Here is a 17,821-nt window from a genome sequence, read left to right on the forward strand (position 1 = left end):
ATTATGACAGCTGCCACCCATTCCATATCAAACGGTCCCTTCCCTACAGCCTAGGCCTTCGTGGCAAACGAATCTGCTCCAGTCCTGAATCCCTCGACCATTACACCAACAACCTGAAAACAGCTTTCGCATCCCGCAACTACCCTCCCAAACTGGTACAGAAGCAGATAACCAGAGCCACTTCCTCATCCCCTCAAACCCAGAACCTCTCACAGAAGAACCCCAAAAGTATGTGTATGTGCGGATGGATATGTGTGTGTGTGTGTGTGTGTGTGTGTGTGCGCGCGAGTGTACACCTGTCCTTTTTTTCCCTAAGGGAAGTCTTTCCGCTCCCGGGATTGGAATGACTCCTTACCCTCTCCCTTAAAACCCACATCCTTTCATTTTTCCCTCTCCTTCCTTCCTTCCTTCCTGACGAAGCAACTGCCAGTTGCAAAAGCTCGTAATTCTGTGTGTGTGTTTGTGTGTTTTGTTCATGTGCCTGTCTGCCGGCGCTTTCCCGCTTGGTAAGTCTTAGAATCTTTGTTTTTAATATATTTTTTCCATGTGGAAGTTTCTTTCTGTTTTTATATATATATATATATATATATATATATATATATATACACACACACACACACTCCTGGAAATTGAAATAAGAACACCGTGAATTCAGTGTCCCAGGAAGGGGAAACTTTATTGACTCATTCCTAGGGTCAGATACATCACATGATCACACTGACAGAACCACAGGCTCATAGACACAGGCAACAGAGCATGCACAATGTCGGCACTAGTACAGTGTATATCCACCTTTCGCAGCAATGCAGGCTGCTATTCTTCCATGGAGACGATCGTAGAGATGCTGGATGTAGTCCTGTGGAACTGCTTGCCATGCCATTTCCACCTGGCGCTTCAGTTGGACCAGCGTTCGTGCTGGACGTGCAGACCGCGTGAGACGACGCTTCATCCAGTCCCAAACATGCTCAATGGGGGACAGATCCGGAGATCTTGCTGGCCAAGGTAGTTGACTTACACCTTCTAGAGCACGTTGGGTGGCATGGGATACATGCGGACGTGCATTGTCCTGTTGGAACAGCAAGTTGCCTTGCCGGTCTAGGAATGGTAGAACGATGGGTTCAATGACGGTTTTGATGTACCGTGCACTATTCAGTGTCCCCTCGACGATCACCAGAGGTGTACGGCCAGTGTAGGAGATCGCTCCCCACACCATGATGCCGGGTGTTGGCCCTGTGTGCCTCGGTCGTATGCAGTCCTGATTGTGGCGCTCACCTGCACAGCGCCAAACACGCATACGACCATCATTGGCACCAAGGCAGAAGTGACTCATCGCTGAAGACGACACGTCTCCATTCGTCCCTCCATTCACGCCTGTCGCGACACCACTGGAGGCGGGCTTCACGATGTTGGGGCGTGAGCGGAAGACGGCCTAACGGTGTGCGGGACCGTAGCCCAGCTTCATGGAGACGGTTGCGAATGGTCCTCGCCGATACCCCAGGAGCAACAGTGTCCCTAATTTGCTGGGAAGTGGCGGTGCGGTCCCCTACGGCACTGCGTAGGATCCTACGGTCTTGGCGTGCATCCGTGTGTCGCTGCGGTCCGGTCCCAGGTCGACGGGCACGTGCACCTTCCGCCGACCACTGGCGACAACATCGATGTACTGTGGAGACCTCACGCCCCACGTGTTGAGCAATTCGGCGGTACGTCCACCCGGCCTCCCGCATGCCCACTATACGCCCTTGCTCAAAATCCGTCAACTGCACATACGGTTCACGTCCGCGCTGTCGCAGCATGCTACCAGTGTTAAAGACTGCGATGGAGCTCCGTATGCCATGGCAAACTGGCTGACACTGATGGCGGCGGTGCACAAATGCTGCGCAGCTAGCGCCATTCGACGGCCAACACCGCGGTTCCTGGTGTGTCCGCTGTGCCGTGCGTGTGATCATTGCTTGTACAGCCCTCTCGCAGTGTCCGGAGCAAGTATGGTGGGTCTGACACACCGGTGTCAATGTGTTCTTTTTTCCATTTCCAGGAGTGTATGTATATATATATATATATATATCTATCTCACACACACACACACACACACACACACACACACACACACACACACACACAGATATGAGAGTTGTTGTTGATGTTATTGTTGTGCTGTGAGAATTCTACTTCTGAAGAAAGACTTTGTCTGAAAGCTGAAAATATTCCTTTTTCACTGCAACTCAGCACCTGCTGTATGTGGTGAGTAGCAATGTATCCTTTCCATAATATTGTAGTGTCAGCAAAGGAAGTGAAGAATTACAGGAGCTGAACTTTGGTGTTAGTATTTTTTCAAATTGCAGAACACTTAAAACAGCAAAAGGCAAATAATAAGTAATAACCATCCAGCCTAGCTTCGTTCAGGAAGCATTAAGTATCTAAGACCAGAGTATTTATGGGATACTGTGTAGAGTTATGAATAAAGTTCAGAGAACAATGCTAAGTAACTGAATGTCCTTGTTTTGTTATAACGTGTGCAATATAAACAGCAGATGCAAGGAGAGTTGAGAGAGAGAGAGATTTAGTATGTATCTGAAGCTGGCTGAGATGGCACAAAAAAAAGAAAAAACTTGCTTGAGGTACATGTTTAGCTCATTTAAAGCACTTCTCTTGTGAAGCTTAGTGCGCATCGTTAAGATTCATTGCCACTATTCTTACAAGGAGAGGTTCCCAGCAATGAGAGTGACTTTTTGGAACTGTATATACAGTAATGTAGTTAGGATCCCACATATCACTCTCTGCAGCCATTCATTCTGATGGGCCCTCGTTCGTGAGTAATCATTGAAGAAAAGAATTTTTCATGACACTCAGTAGCTTTAAAAAAGGAGCATGGTATAGACTGGCTGTGTGGTGTAAGGGATTGGGTGAAACCTTCACATGTTAAAGTTTTGGGTTTGAATCTCAGCAGGTGCTTTAAATTTTTTACTTCTAAATATTTGTTAAAATAACTTCCATCATTATTTTTATTCAATTAATTGGTTTAAATATGATTTTTATTCCTTTGTCACATAATTTTACTCACCATATGGACTTTTTCATTTGTTCTCATTTTTTCTTTATATCTTCTTTCCCCATTCAGAATTTTTAAGAATCTGAATTTAATTATGAAACTTCCTGGCAGATTAAAACTGTGTGCTGGTTCGAGACTTGAACTGGGTACCTTTGCCTTTCGTGGGCAAGTGCTCTACCAACTGAGCTACCCAAGCATGACTCATGCCCTGTCCTCACAACTTTATTTCAGCCAGTACCTCATCTCCTACCTTCCAAACTTCACAGAAGCTCTCCTGCGAACCTTGCAGAACTAGCACTCCTGGAAGAAAGGATATTGCTGAGACATGGCTTAGCCACAGCCTGGGGGATGTCGTGCTTGGGTAGCTCAGTCGGTAGAGCACTTGCCTGCGAAAGGCAAAGGTCCCGAGTTGGAGTCTCGGTCCGGCACACAGTTTTAATCTGCCAGGAAGTTTCATATCAGCACACACTCCACTGTAGAGTGAAAATTTCATTCTGAATTTAATTATGTTTATCTATTATGGTATTTAAATATTTGAAAATGCCAATCTATCAGTTAAAAAACAAAAGATGAAATTTGTTCATATTGACTGTGCAGTGGTATCAAAAATGTATTTGTTGTTAAGAGGTGTTCCAGTTTCGGGGATGGTAATCATCATACAGACATTTAAAATGTAGCCTAGATTCCTATTGTACTATGGACAAAATAAAACCGGATGAGACCTCTCTGAAAGAAGGTATTGTAAGTGAAATATAATTCAAGCAAAATGAGGAATAGAAATAATGGATGCAGTAACGTGGATGAAAAAATAGGATGATAAAAGATAGAAATTAAATTGAAGTTAATACATGAAATTAATTAAAATCATGTAAACAAAGATTTCAAGCAGAAAAAGAATGATATAAGGAAACATGATAGCAAATAAAGATTGGGGTGGTTAAAATGGTGTGACAAAGTAATACGAATAAAAAATTACATTTAAACCGATTAACTGAATACAACTAATGATTAAAGTCATTGCAATAAAGATTTAAAAATAAGAAAATGATGAGTACTTAATGATGATATTCTAACCTACAAACTTCAGCATGTGATGCCCTTACCTTACCCATTAAGCCACACAACCAGTCCATACAGCAGCACTTTTTTAAAGCTAATGAGCGTCACACAAAATTCTGATTTTTGAATACTCTCAAACAAGGGCACAACAGGGTGAATGGCTGCAGGCTGTGATATCTGGTATCTTAACCTACATCACTATGTAGATAGCTTCAAACAGTTGATCCCACTCCTGGAGACGTGTTAGTTGTGGCACACAAAGAATCATGTCAGTATGTAGGTTTGATTCAAGTAAAGCAGAAAGTTGAAAGCTGAGTCACCTGCAGTGCTGCTGAAAGAACATACTGTATCCAAACAAAGCAAAGTTGCTGAAGTAATTTTTCAGAAAACGTTTTACTTGTAACATAAAAATAAAAACAACAAATGTTTTGGATTTATTATGCAGTTTTTCTCAAACGCTTGCAGAGGAACTATTGGTTAAAAAATTCAATTATTCAAATTCTAAGTCTCGCATCATGGCCTGATGATGTGGTGGATATCTTTTCGTTGTCGTCACTCATACTTACTACAATACTCAAAAGTTGAGTGCCTCACTGCTCACTGTTCAGAGAGTTTGCAGTGAATAAAGAGTGCAAATTGCAATTGCTAATCTGAGGGAAGCAGAAATTGGCCTATCACTTAGGTGACTTGCATGTCCCTAACCATTTATCCAACTGGGGAAAGACGAGCCACAATGTAACATGGAAGCCAAGCCACATTTTTTTCCCTGCAAATTTCCAAATTTTAGAATCTTAAGCATGGCTGCATCAGCATCTGTGCAATATAATATATGGAATAAAAACAGCCACCAGTTGTGGAAGTAAAGAGCTCTTGACCTGGTTCAACACATATAAATGGGCCTTCTTCAGAAGTCTTACTAAGTTTTACATGCTAATCATGACGTGCTGCCAGTAGGCGTAGCCATAATTAAAATTTACAATTGTAAAAATAGCAGCCTGGCTTTTTCATACATAACATAATACACATATTAGAGTGTCAATTGCACGTTTATCTGTTACTGGTCACACACACCACAACTGCTGGCTGTTTTTATTCCACATATTGGAATCTCCAAATCATTGAGAGGTTAATGCCAAGTTGTTAAATCCACGACTTAATATGTAAATGACTTCCTTGGATACATTTTATGAAATTCATTGGCAAGTTGTTGTATCTCAGAAGAGTGGCCACTGAAAAGAATCAATGTCATCAACATAATGTTTGTAAACCAAAATTTTCTCGTACAGGGATGAACTATTCCTGAAATAAAATGTATTTGACAAGAATGTTGGCCCATAAACCTGCAATGCAACGGCCCATTGCTAATCTGTCATCATGTTTGTGAAGAGAATTATAAAAAGAAATTATTATGAGAAGTAACATAATTATTCCTTTCATACTTTGCATTAAACTTAACTGGCATTACATTAAATGCCTAGGCAGAGTCTTAAATAAGATGCATTTCATACACTTTGTAAAGCTTTTTGGTTTCTTTATACTGCTTAGGCATTCTGTAAAATATCAGATTTCACTGTTTGCCAGTAGCAACCGTGTTGAACCAGTCGTGGAAGGAAGAGAGAAAGAAAGGAAGTGTAAACATGAAATTAGAAATTCTTTTTAGAAGCAATCAAGTGCTGCCATTGGGTTTGGGTACATACATGACATTATTTGTTTCCATTTTTTAGCATATTATACTACTTAGTTAGTTTCACAGTGTGGGAAGAAGAAATGGCTTGAATATATTTAGAACTGAAGTGCAATGTTATGGTTTGAAATATGATCTTAATTATTTATACTTTTTGAAACTGTTCTGTTTGCATAAGTAGTTAAATTGCTGTATGTTCAGGGAAGATGTTATACAGCTGTAAAAATCATTCTCACAAGTTAGCTTCCATGATACTATTTGCAGTATGTGTTATGACCTGGGATAGCATCTAATCTGTGACTTAATTTCCTAATTGGAACAAATTCTGGCAGAATCACTTCAGCCACCTCAATTTTCTTGACCTCCAGCTGTGGTATGGAAACATTTTCAAATAAATCTATTGTTTGTGCAGCTCCGGGACCTGGAGCAATACCCCCTCCACCACAGCCAGCTGTCATCCCAACCTCTGAAGAAGTCAACAGCATACCTGGGTGAGTCATCAGACTCTTCTTTTTGAAAATTTTCATCAAATTTAGGTAAAGGATTAACATCCATGTGAAATAGTTTACAAGTTTCTTAATATTTTCTCCACAGCGCCCAGTCTGGGCCAACCAGTCTTCCATCATCTCAGATAGGGCCCAAAAAGGAGCCTCCACCTCCTCCTCCACCTAGACCTTATCGTACGCATGCAAGGAGTTCATCTTTGGACCTCAACAGGCTGGGTATGATATCTGTATTGATAATAATTAATTCTTTTCTACGGTCTTCAATGGAATTACCATCTCTAATGTATTTAACTTGTCATGCTGTTGGTATCATTATAAATACTATTCATTTAATTGCTGAAATTTTGTGTTAATTAATAAGGCTATAAAACTATCATTATTTGTTGATGAATGAGTTTTGTAGAGCTGAGGTGATTATTCAGTTGGTTTCCAAGTTTGGAAGTAACAGATAAGGTGTAAAATAAATCTTCTTGTGGTGCACAAAGCACTACTGTTTCACAAACTATTGAAATGAAGAGTGACACTTCACATGTTGCATTTATTTATGCTTCATGCATGTTGTGCGACTGTTACTATGGTTACAATTAGACCTCCAGAGCTTCTAACCCATTTAATATTACGCTTAACAGTTTATAGGTATTTATTGAAAATTAATTGTTGATCAGGTGGAATTTTTAGGCCCTCCTTGTTACAGCCATTTTTAGAGTATTTTTCCAACAGTCTCACTGTCTTCATTCTGAACCTTTCCTCTCGTCGTCCTTTTTTTTTTTTTAACATCGAACAAGCTTGAACATTCTTAAGATTTCATGTATGAAAGTTAATATTTACAAATGTTAACACATTTTATGTATGTAGAAAATACATGGGAGCACTGTAAAAGGATATCAGATGCCGGTCCTGGTAATACATGAGAAACATTTTATCGTACTCAGTTGAAGTCGATATATAAACCTGGCATACTGTTAAAACTTGTCACAAATGTGCATTGTGGCATTTAGTGTGTTAAAAGATGAGAAATTTGATCTCTGCTGTTTTCAGACCATGTTTTGGTGATGTACGAATGCACCTGCTCTTCTCCTCCGCACAACCCAACACAATTACCATCACTTGTTCCCTCCAACCCCCCCCCCCCCCCTCTCTCTCTCTCTCTCTCTCTCTCTCTCTCTCTCTCTCTCTCTCTCTCTCTCTCTCTCTCTCTCTCTCTCTCTCTCTCTGCCATTTGACCTCTTGTTCCTTTTCCTGCATTCTTTGTTATATTCTACTGTTGTTTAACAGGGACAGGAATCCTAAATAGTGTGTGTGTATATTGTAAGGGGTCAATTTGCCTCCTGTATGATCCATGAATGTTTGTATTTTCCAGAAGAAATTAAATTCTGGGTTGAATGAATGATTTTCATAATAATTGAGTATTATGAGATTGAATAGTAATAACTTAGAGCCCACTGTTGTATGCAGAATGTCCCAGTAGGAACAGTCAATATTCAGGGATATGACAGGAACAATCACTTGAAGCAAACTACTCCAGTACACATGGACTCTTAAAATGCATACATTAAGAGCTCTGAGCACTTGCTTTGTTGCTGTGTAACATGTCTTCTACTGAAAAAGTGCTCATTCCTCTTAAGATATGTATTTTAGTGCCTGTGTTTCTAGACTTTTTGCTTCAAATGATCATTCCTGCCATATCCCTGAATTTTGAACGTTCCTCCTTGGATGCCCTGTATAATTGTCCAATAAATAAATTTAGTTGAGTGTAGATCTGGTTAAAGAAATATTTAGATGTGGTTAAGTATTTACCTTTGTTTCAGGTAAATCTGGTGGCCTGTTAGGTATTCCTCCAGTTGTACCTCCTCGTGTATCCCCAAGCACGGTAATTAATATTATATTGATTTCTTAAATTAATAGATTGAATTTATCAATGTCTTTAGTCATTAATCAGTCATAATTTGTTTTATTAATTTTTGAAAAAGAGCAAAAAAATATAAGGACAAGCATTTGGTCATAAACTGGTCTGACTTATCGCTGGCACCTTCCCCGTGAGACCCACATTCTCAACTTACAGTCCACATTCTCAACTATATTGCAGTGCCCCTGCCCTTATACCCATTACTCGTGGCAGACAATCCACAGATTTCCGTAATAGTTCAACAGATGCCATCTTCATATCTTATGTGTCATATGTTTCAACGATGCTGAGGTGTGTGACGATGGTAGCTTAGCCACCTAGACTTAGCTATAGCTGTAGCAGGGTTTATAAGACCTGGGACAACTGGGAGATCCTGGAAAAACCTGGGATTTTTTTCATCTGGGAGAAAACCAGGAAAAACCCAGGAATTTTTTAAGATTCCGGGAATTTATTTAATTTAGTTTTCAGTTAAATTTTTGTAATTTTGACTGGTAAGAAACAATACTCTAACAAAGGATATTACTGTATCCGGCTACTGCAGAATAATAATGGCTCAATAAATCTGAATGAGAGAATAAAAACAAATAAATAAAAATAAAACTTAAGTTGCCAAGGTAATGCGCCATATACAACAACCAAACACAGTGCTCATATAAGCGTCTGCTAATGGCAAAATGTGTCAAAGGCTTTAGGAAGACTATTCAGTGCTTCATAACAACAAATTGCCTGCGATGAGTGTGACATCACAACTGCAAGATTCGTTTGAGGAGCTGTGAGCAGGCTCATGCGCATGCGCAGTTGACTTACGCATGTGTAGTACCTTCTCCTTCTTCTGTCTACAGAACTGTGGCTTTTAGCTGTATAAGCAGTAGCAGCAAGGTGCTACCCGGAAACAATTTTACTGGCATGCACAAGTTGCTAGATTCACAAGGGGCAAACCGGGGTATGTGCCCCAGGCGGCAATTTCAAGGGGGAAGGGGGTGCCAAATTCATATTCTTGAGGAAAATCGATTATTCATATTATTTTGAAACGCATCTCTGTTGGTTTTTGAACATATTCTAGGTATATTTCTGAATGAATGAATAAGCTGATTTTTGAATGCGTGCACAGTGTATGTCGTATCTCTGCCAGGAGAATCCTGATCGCATCTAGAAATAAACATTCATCTGGACAGAAGCAGATGGGGCTATTCGAGCTGAGCGGAATAAAGCCAAACAAGAGAACGCTGCCTGATTATGTGGTTGATTGGGTTTGTGAATGATTCGTGATTTCCTGTCAGGAAGGTCGCAGTTCGTAGTAATAGATGGCAAATCGAGTAAAACTGAAGTGATATCAGGTGTACCCCAGGGAAGCGTCCTGGGACCTCTGCTGTTCCTGATCTATATAAATGACCTGGGTGACAATCTGAGCAGTTCTCTTAGGTTGTTCGCAGTTGATGCTGTAATTTACCATCTAGTAAGGTCATCCGAAGACCAGTATCAGTTGCAAAACGATTTAGAAAAGATTGCTGTATGGTGTGGCAGGTGGCAGTTGATGCTAAATAATGAAAAGTGTGAGGTGATCCACGAGTTCCAAAAGAAATCCGTTGGAATTCAATTACTCGATAAATAGTACAATTCTCAAGGCTGACAATTCAACTAAGTACCAGGGTGTAAAAATTACGAACAACTTCAGTTGGAAAGACCACATAGATAATATTGTGAGGAAGGCGAGCCAAAGGTTGCGTTTCATTGGCAGGACACTTAGAAGATGCAACAAGTCCGCTAAAGAGACTGCTTACACTACACTCGTTCGTCCTCTGTTAGAATATTGCTGCGCGGTGTGGGATCCTTACCAGGTGGGATTGACGGAGGACATCGAAAGAGTGCAAAAAAGGGCAGCTCGTTTTGTATTATCACGTAATAGGAGAGAGAGTGTGGCAGATATGATACGCGAATTGAGATGGAAGTAATTAAAGCAAAGACGTTTTTCATCGCGGCGAGATCTATTTACGAAATTTCAGTCACCAACTTTCTCTTCCGAATGCGAAAATATTTTGTTGAGCCCAACCTACATAGGTAGGAATGATCATCAAAATAAAATAAGAGAAATCAGAGCTCAAACAGAAAGGTTTAGGTGTTCGTTTTTCCCGCGCGCCGTTCGGGAGTGGAATGGTAGAGAGATAGTATGATTGTGGTTCGATGAACCCTCTGCCAAGCACTTAAATGTGAATTGCAGAGTAGTCGTGTAGATGTAGATGTAGACATCAAAGCAGCGCAGTATTATATGAGGTGATTCAGCAGAATATTGGAGAAGCTGGCAACATTTATTCTAACTTTCAACACTCCAGACTTACCTGAACATACTTGCAGGCTATATCCATCTTAAAGTTCAACCATTTATTCCCAACACAGTGAGATATTTCAAATATCCAAAATTTGGTTGTACCACTGTGGTGCGTAACAGAAGGGTTACATGTGGAAATTGTGGAGCCTAAGCTCATGAATCCAGCAACTTCTGTATAATTCCTCTGAAATGTATAAACTGCTCCGGGAATCACCCTGCATGGCGGAGGAATTGCAGGGTTTGTAATGAGGAAAGAAAAATTCAGAAGCTGAACAAGATGCATATGCTTTGGTGAAGTTAAAAAAGCTGTAAATGCAATGCAGTCACTGGTGTTTGCTACTTCTTTTGAACCCGCCCTTAAGAAGCCAGTTGCCAAGTGTGATGCCTCCACAAAAACCCAGACCATGAATTCAATATGAGTATATGCACTAACTGACAGCTTCGAATAAAGGAATGGATAAACTGTTGACAAACTAAAAATCTTAAATGACAAATGATTTGACATTACTGATTATGTGTCTTTGACAGTGTGGAACAAGAGAGATAGCAAGTTACATCAAATACTCAAAGAGAGGACAGTGAACATTGCAGTATTAACAGAAACTAAGAAAAAACTAAAATGAATAAAAGATTTGACAGGCTACTGGTTGGATTACAGTGGTGTTCCCCAAAGAAAAAGAGCTAGTGCTGGAGTAGCAATTTAGTCTATGATGAATGGTGAGGAAAGATTTTTGAATACAGCTCCATAAATGAAAGAATAATGACAGTCAGAGTTCAAATTCCAGGAGGTCATATAACTCTTATCGCCGTGTATAGCCCAGAGAAGGGAAAGAAGGCTGATATTTACACTTTTTTTGATGATATTCAGAAAAAGTGAACAAAACTAACAAGACAGGCCATGTTATCATCAAGTGATTTTAATGTGAGAATATAGTTGGACTATTTGGAGAAAAGATTTTTAATAATAATTAATAGGAACTAGGCCAGTTTACCTCTTTTAATTTTTTTTTGCTGACACCTTTTACAGAAATAAATAATGGAAACTCCAGGCTGGAATATCAGCAATATTATGAAAGAATAGATTGTTACTCTCTGTAAAGGTGACACATTATGTAGATGCAGATAGGCTTGATGAAAAGCCTGTTACATAGCCTTCTTCAGAAAGGGAAACACATTCAGACCTCAGCCTGTGGTAACCTATTGTCTCCACATCCTCTGTAACTGTTTCTGCTCCCTCTTTCCTTTCGCCTTCTCACAGTTCACCCATTCTTCTTCCTGCCCCCCTCAGCTTCATTGTGTGCTCTTCTCTATGTTCGTCTTCTTTCCACTTTGTGCTTCCCCCCTCCCCCTCCCAAGACCACACCCTCCCTCCCTCCCCCCCCCCCCTTCCCCTGCCTCCTGAAGTGCCAGGCAGCCCTGTCCTGCTATCTCTAGTCCCTTCATGCTTCACCAGGCGACACCAGTTCCTCTTCCTCCAACCCCCACCCCATCTGCCCTGCTATCCCCAACCACCTTTCACTACCCCACTCCAGATTGTTTCTCCCATTCAACATGTTTCTGTTGCAGTCTGGCTGGAGATAGTGATTTGTGTGTGTGTGTGTGTGTGTGTGTGTGTCAGAGAGAGAGAGAGAGAGAGAGAGAGAGAGAGAGGGGGGGGGGGTGCAATTATATATAGTAGTCTATTCATTGTGCCTATCTGCAGCTCATCGTGTCATCTTTATGGTGAGCAACATTTTACAGAAAGAAAGACATTCACAAGTTTACATAGAGTGCATAAGGATAAGGTCTGTGATTGATTACTTACTAATTACTTATAGAGTGAAGAATCCTATGCAAAATATGTGTGTTTATATGTGTATGAAGAACAGAAAATCTACTGGAGTAGATCAAATAAATGCAGGACTCATTAAATATGGAGGGCTATCCCTAGGTAAAAGACTTTTACAATTAATAAATGAATGTAGGATGAACTGCAAGATCTTGACCCTTGGTAATCTCCCAATTCAAGAAAAGCAATGTAATGACTGTAAAAACTATCATGGCATCAGTCTTCTAAACCCACTACAAACTATTTTCAAAGATAATCAATAACTTCATGAATGAAATCACAGAAGCTGTTATTTCTGGAGAACAAAATGACCCTAGATCAGATCGTTCATGCACAAACAATGTGTTTATAATTAAAAACATTGTAGATTAACACAAAGAACTTAATATAGAAACCCATATGATCTTTATTGACCCTGAAAAGGCTTTTGGCCTTGTAAGTGTTCTTAACTTATATGTAAGATCATGTCTGCCTGTGGATATCCCAATAGAGGTAGCGAAAAGTCCTTACAGCAATCCATGCATTGCTATTAACACGGGTAGGAAACAATGAGAAGAAATAATTATTAACCAAGATTTAAAATAAGGGTGTGGTCTATCACCTACCCTTTTTAATATTTACATTGAATTCATTCTTTATAAATGAAAATTTAAAGTGAACAAAGGAATTAAGATGACAAATGAGGAATACTCTAATTCTGTTTGCAGATGATATCATTATTGTTCAAAAGAATGAATATGACCCCAGACATCAGTATACCACTTGGAGGAAATACGCAGTAAATACAACTTAAATTTTTTAGTAATAAAATAAAAGTAACAGCGTTCAGAGGAAAATACATCAGACCAAAAATTGTTTTGTAGAATTCAGTTTTAGGGCAAGTATGTCAAATCTCATATTTAGGTTGTGTTAGAGGTTTTAATTTTGACTCTGATTTTTAAAGTAAAGTACATAAACCCCTGGTTGTATGTGGTACCATTAGCAGCACATTGGGACATAAAGTGAAAAAACAGACCATTATGAAATTCTATAAAGTGATGGCGGTTCTTGTGTCATTCTATAGAAACAAAAGCTGGGTTAACAAAAATTCGAACACCAGAGATGTGGTTTCAGAGGGAGACAAAAGGGCTGCACAAGATGAGAATATTGCAACAGAGTGAAATATTTTAAAAATGAGTGAAAAATTCAAAAATTTCATGAAGACTGGAGACAATACTGTGTGAGAATGTCCTGTTGCTGAATGCCCTAGTAGATCCTAAACTATGAGTCAGATGGGAAAAGAAGTATTGGAAGATCTTGAAAAAGATGGAAATGATTTTGTTTATGAGTTCAAACCAGGCAGTAGATGATGATGATGATGATGATGATGATGATGATGATGATGATGACTGTCTGCATGGAGGAACCAGACAGCTGCTTGGTTGGTTGATTCGGGGGAGAGAACCAAACAGCAAGGTCATTGGTCCCATCGGATTAGGAAAGGATTGGGGAGGAAGTCAGCAGTGCCCTTTTAAAGGAAACATTTGCCTGAAGCGATTTAGGGAAATCACGGAAAACCTAAATCAGGAAGGCTGGACACGGAGTTAAATCTTTGTCCTCCCGAATGCGAGTCCAGTTTGCTAACAACTGCGCCACCTCGCTCGGTGAACCAGAGAGCTGGGCAGTGTCTAATGTTCCCCCTGACCTCTTGAGTAGATCACCACCATCAAGGAAGGATGACAAGGGCAACCATTGCTAATCAGTGATACCCATAGGAACTTCTGCATTGCAGTGGAATTTAAATGGATACCACTCACGTTTGGAAGAACTACAAACTGCAGCTCCTGGTGCAGGAGAGACCATTCTTCAGGTGCTTCCAAAAACCTCATTTTAAAGCCACCGATACACCTGAGTTACAGGACTAACATTCCTACAGGAAGGATGATTGTACTGTAGACGGGACTAAGAATGGGGTGACTGTTTGCGTCAATGACAGATGTGGCCATACAGGCAGTTGCAGTGCAAGTTCACACACCACTTAAGATCACAGTGTGTTCTTTGTATTTCCAGCTCACAATCTGTTGTATCTGAATGCACTGACGTAGTTCTCCCTGGCACTTCCCTGCACATTCGTCCTAGTGGGGGGACTTCAGTGTACACAGTTTGCTTTGTTACCGTTTGTTCCAGGCATTGAATTATCAATCCACTTGTCCATTTAGAGTGTATCTGCCTTTTGAACTCTACTCAACGAAACACTTTTCTACAGCTACAGAGTCATCTTTTGCCATTGACCTTTGTATTTGCTCCCCGGCTATTGCAGACTCAATTCAGAGGGAAGTGGTCACAGATTACATTCCAGTGAGTACTTTCTGGTGTGGATCCACCTCTTGGTTTCGATGGTGTTTGACAGATGATAAAGATCACGGGTTGAAAGGGCAAACTTGATGTGATAGTCAGCAGGGCATCTTTGAACAACAGGAATGTGTCCAGGAGATGGTGGACATGTCATCAGTGTGATCCAATGAGTTGCTGCCTATTCCATTCCCCAGTCTAGTAACTATCTCAGATGATGGACTGTCCCTTAGTGGGATGAAGACTGTTGCTCGGTAGTCAGAGCCGGGCGCACCGCATTGCAGAATTCAAACATCTTCCAACGACATAAACCTCCATCTCTTCAAGTCTGCGAGAGCACTAGTGAGGCAAATGATAGAACGACAGAAGAGGAAAGTGTGGATGGAATTCACAACTTCCATTAATCAATCCACTTCCACTTTTCCTCCAGCAAGGTGATCCACAACTCTGCCACTTTCGGCGTGGCATATTCTGGTACCATGTGTTTTACATATTGGCATCAGGGAAACCCTCAGTTTGACTGTAGATTTGCTCACCTTCCTCACCAATACTGTCATCAGTGTTGCACAGCTTTCAAAATTTTGTTGACTGTTGGGTCTCATCCATGAAGTGAAGTGCTGAGAAGGGGAGGTGGGCTTCAATACTATTATACACTACTGGCCATTAAAATTGCTACACCAAGAAGAAATGCAGATGATAAATGGGTATTCATTGAACAAATATATTATACTAGAACTGACATGTGATTACATTTTCATGGAATTTGGGTGCATATATCCTGAGAAATCAGTAACCAGAAAAACCACCTCTGGGCATAATAACGGCCTTGATATGCCTGGGCATTGAGTCAGAGCGTGGATGGCGTGTACAGGTACAGCGGCCCATGCAGCTTCAACACAATACCACAGTTCATCAAGAGTAGCGACTGGCGTATTGTGATGAGCCAGTTGCTCGGCCACCATTGACTAGACCAGGCTGTATCAGCTCGTCGGCTCCGTTGTGAGCCTTGGAGCGCTCCCTGCTCCAGGGAGCCATGTCGCTCGCTCTGACCATTCAAGTGGGGCGGCACGCAGGCACGTGGCACTGCTGGCTGAGCCAGGCGGCAAGGCAAGCGTTTTGATGTGCCAGCTTGTCTTAAAAGATCGTCAACCTCATACTCCTAGCTGCTAAGATGTGGTGACATGCTACTCCTGGAAATATGATGTTCGGGAAATAAATAAGAAACAACTGTTTTACAAGAAATTGCATATTAAATTTATTGGGCCTCTGTAGCTTGACATTTTCTTTTCATTACAAGATCGGAAATATCAGGCGTCAAATTGTTCGCAGCATTAATGCGGAGGATGGCCTTCATTGTTGCATCCTGAAGAAACGATCGTTCCTTACTTTTTACTCCTTTCATTGCTGAGAAAAGCTGCTCACAACAATACTTAGATCCAAACATGCACATGATCTGAGCGGCATTGGTGTGAAGCTTGGGAAATTTTTTTTGCTGTAATGAACGATACCATCGCGACAAATCCAACGTGTTATAGTACCTCTCTTTCAACAAAGTTGAATTTTGCAAATCAATGATCTCCAATTGAAGTGACGGTGACAAGTTATCGGGGGAAACTGAAAACGTAGTGCTGAACACCTTAAGTTCCATTTCCAAACTAGTGAGGTCTCGGAATCGTGTTTCAAACGACGTGATGAGCTGCTTTAACTTTGCTTGGTAATCACTGGAAGTAGTACCTTCAGATAGTTTTAAAGAAGCAAGACAATTGAAGAACGTTAAATGTCCATTACTCATCTGCCTCTCAAATGAACATAACTTTTCCATGAACGCTTTGATCTGGTCGTGCATGTCAACGATTAGCTGCCCTTTGCCCTGCAGTGACAAATTTAAATTATTCAGATGCATAGTTCCATTTCCAAACTAGTGAGGTCTCGGAATCGTGTTTCAAACGACGTGATGAGCTGCTTTAACTTTGCTTGGTAATCACTGGAAGTAGTACCTTCAGATAGTTTTAAAGAAGCAAGACAATTGAAGAACGTTAAATGTCCATTACTCATCTGCCTCTCAAATGAACATAACTTTTCCATGAACGCTTTGATCTGGTCGTGCATGTCAACGATTAGCTGCCCTTTGCCCTGCAGTGACAAATTTAAATTATTCAGATGCATAGTTATATCAACTAGGAACGCCAGGTCTGATATCCATTTTATATCTTTCAGACAACACATTTCTTCCCCTTTCATTTAGAAAAAAAAGGATTTTTCCTCACGAATGTCAAAGAAAACATCAAGAACTTTTCACCAACTCAGCCAACGAACTGTACTATGGTAAGGTATATTCCGCTTCCATATCTTTCAGGAATCCTTTGAATTAACGATGATTCATACCGTGACACCGCACAAAATTCACACACTTCACGACATCTTTCGTTGCGCCACCTAGCTCTACTGTTTCAGCACACAGTGCCTCTTGGTGAATAAAACAATGAAGAGTCAAGATGTCTCTCCCGAATTCGTCCCTGAGTTTATTTTTCAAACGAGAAGCAAAACCTTGGTGACGCCCGATCATTTGTGGTGCACCGTCTGTCGCTACAGAATGGAGCTTATTCCACGGCAAATTTATATTGTCCACTGATTCGCAAACAGCTTCAAAAATGCCACATCCTGTTGCGGTGTAATCGAGTGGTACCACATCCAAGAGTTCTTCAGGTACTTGTAGCTCCATGTCGACGCCACGCACATAGACGGCAAGTTGAGCACAGTCCGATATGTCGGTACTTTCGTCAAGCGCTAGCAAAAATGCAACAAAGCTCTCCGCCTTTTTCCTGAGCTGTGTCTCTAAATCCGCTGCCATGTCCAGGATTCGACGAGACATTGTTTGCTTCGACAGGAAACCCCTTCAATTGCCTGCACCTCCATTGGAAACAAACATTCTGCAACTACTACCATGCACGATTTTACGAGTGGTCCCACCGAAAATGGCTTGCCACTTGTCGCAATGATGTGAGCGACCCTGTAGCTTGCTCGAATTGCAGATTCAGTTGTGTTTTCTCCGCTCTCATTCACCACGCATTACAGAACATGAACTATGTTGCATGTTTTGATACCTTCTGTATTATGAAACTGTTTTTAAACTTA

At 40.8% G+C, this 17,821-nt stretch overlaps 1 protein-coding gene across 2 annotated transcripts in view; it reads left to right on the top strand.

Annotated features, from left to right (window-relative positions):
- Positions 1 to 17,821, top strand: part of LOC126321511 (ralBP1-associated Eps domain-containing protein 2) — a 118,474-nt gene that overhangs the window by 68,206 nt on the left and 32,447 nt on the right. Inside the window, exons 9-11 of one of the 2 annotated variants that reach the window (XM_049994190.1) lie at positions 6,202 to 6,280; positions 6,384 to 6,511; positions 8,104 to 8,165. In XM_049994190.1, the coding sequence (XP_049850147.1) occupies positions 6,202 to 6,280; positions 6,384 to 6,511; positions 8,104 to 8,165 (269 nt within the window). The remainder of the gene's footprint in view (positions 1 to 6,201; positions 6,281 to 6,383; positions 6,512 to 8,103; positions 8,166 to 17,821) is intronic. The other variant, XM_049994191.1, reaches the window with a different exon arrangement.

This window comes from Schistocerca gregaria, chromosome 2, assembly GCF_023897955.1.
Source record: "Schistocerca gregaria isolate iqSchGreg1 chromosome 2, iqSchGreg1.2, whole genome shotgun sequence".
Taxonomy (NCBI): Eukaryota; Metazoa; Arthropoda; class Insecta; order Orthoptera; family Acrididae; genus Schistocerca; species Schistocerca gregaria.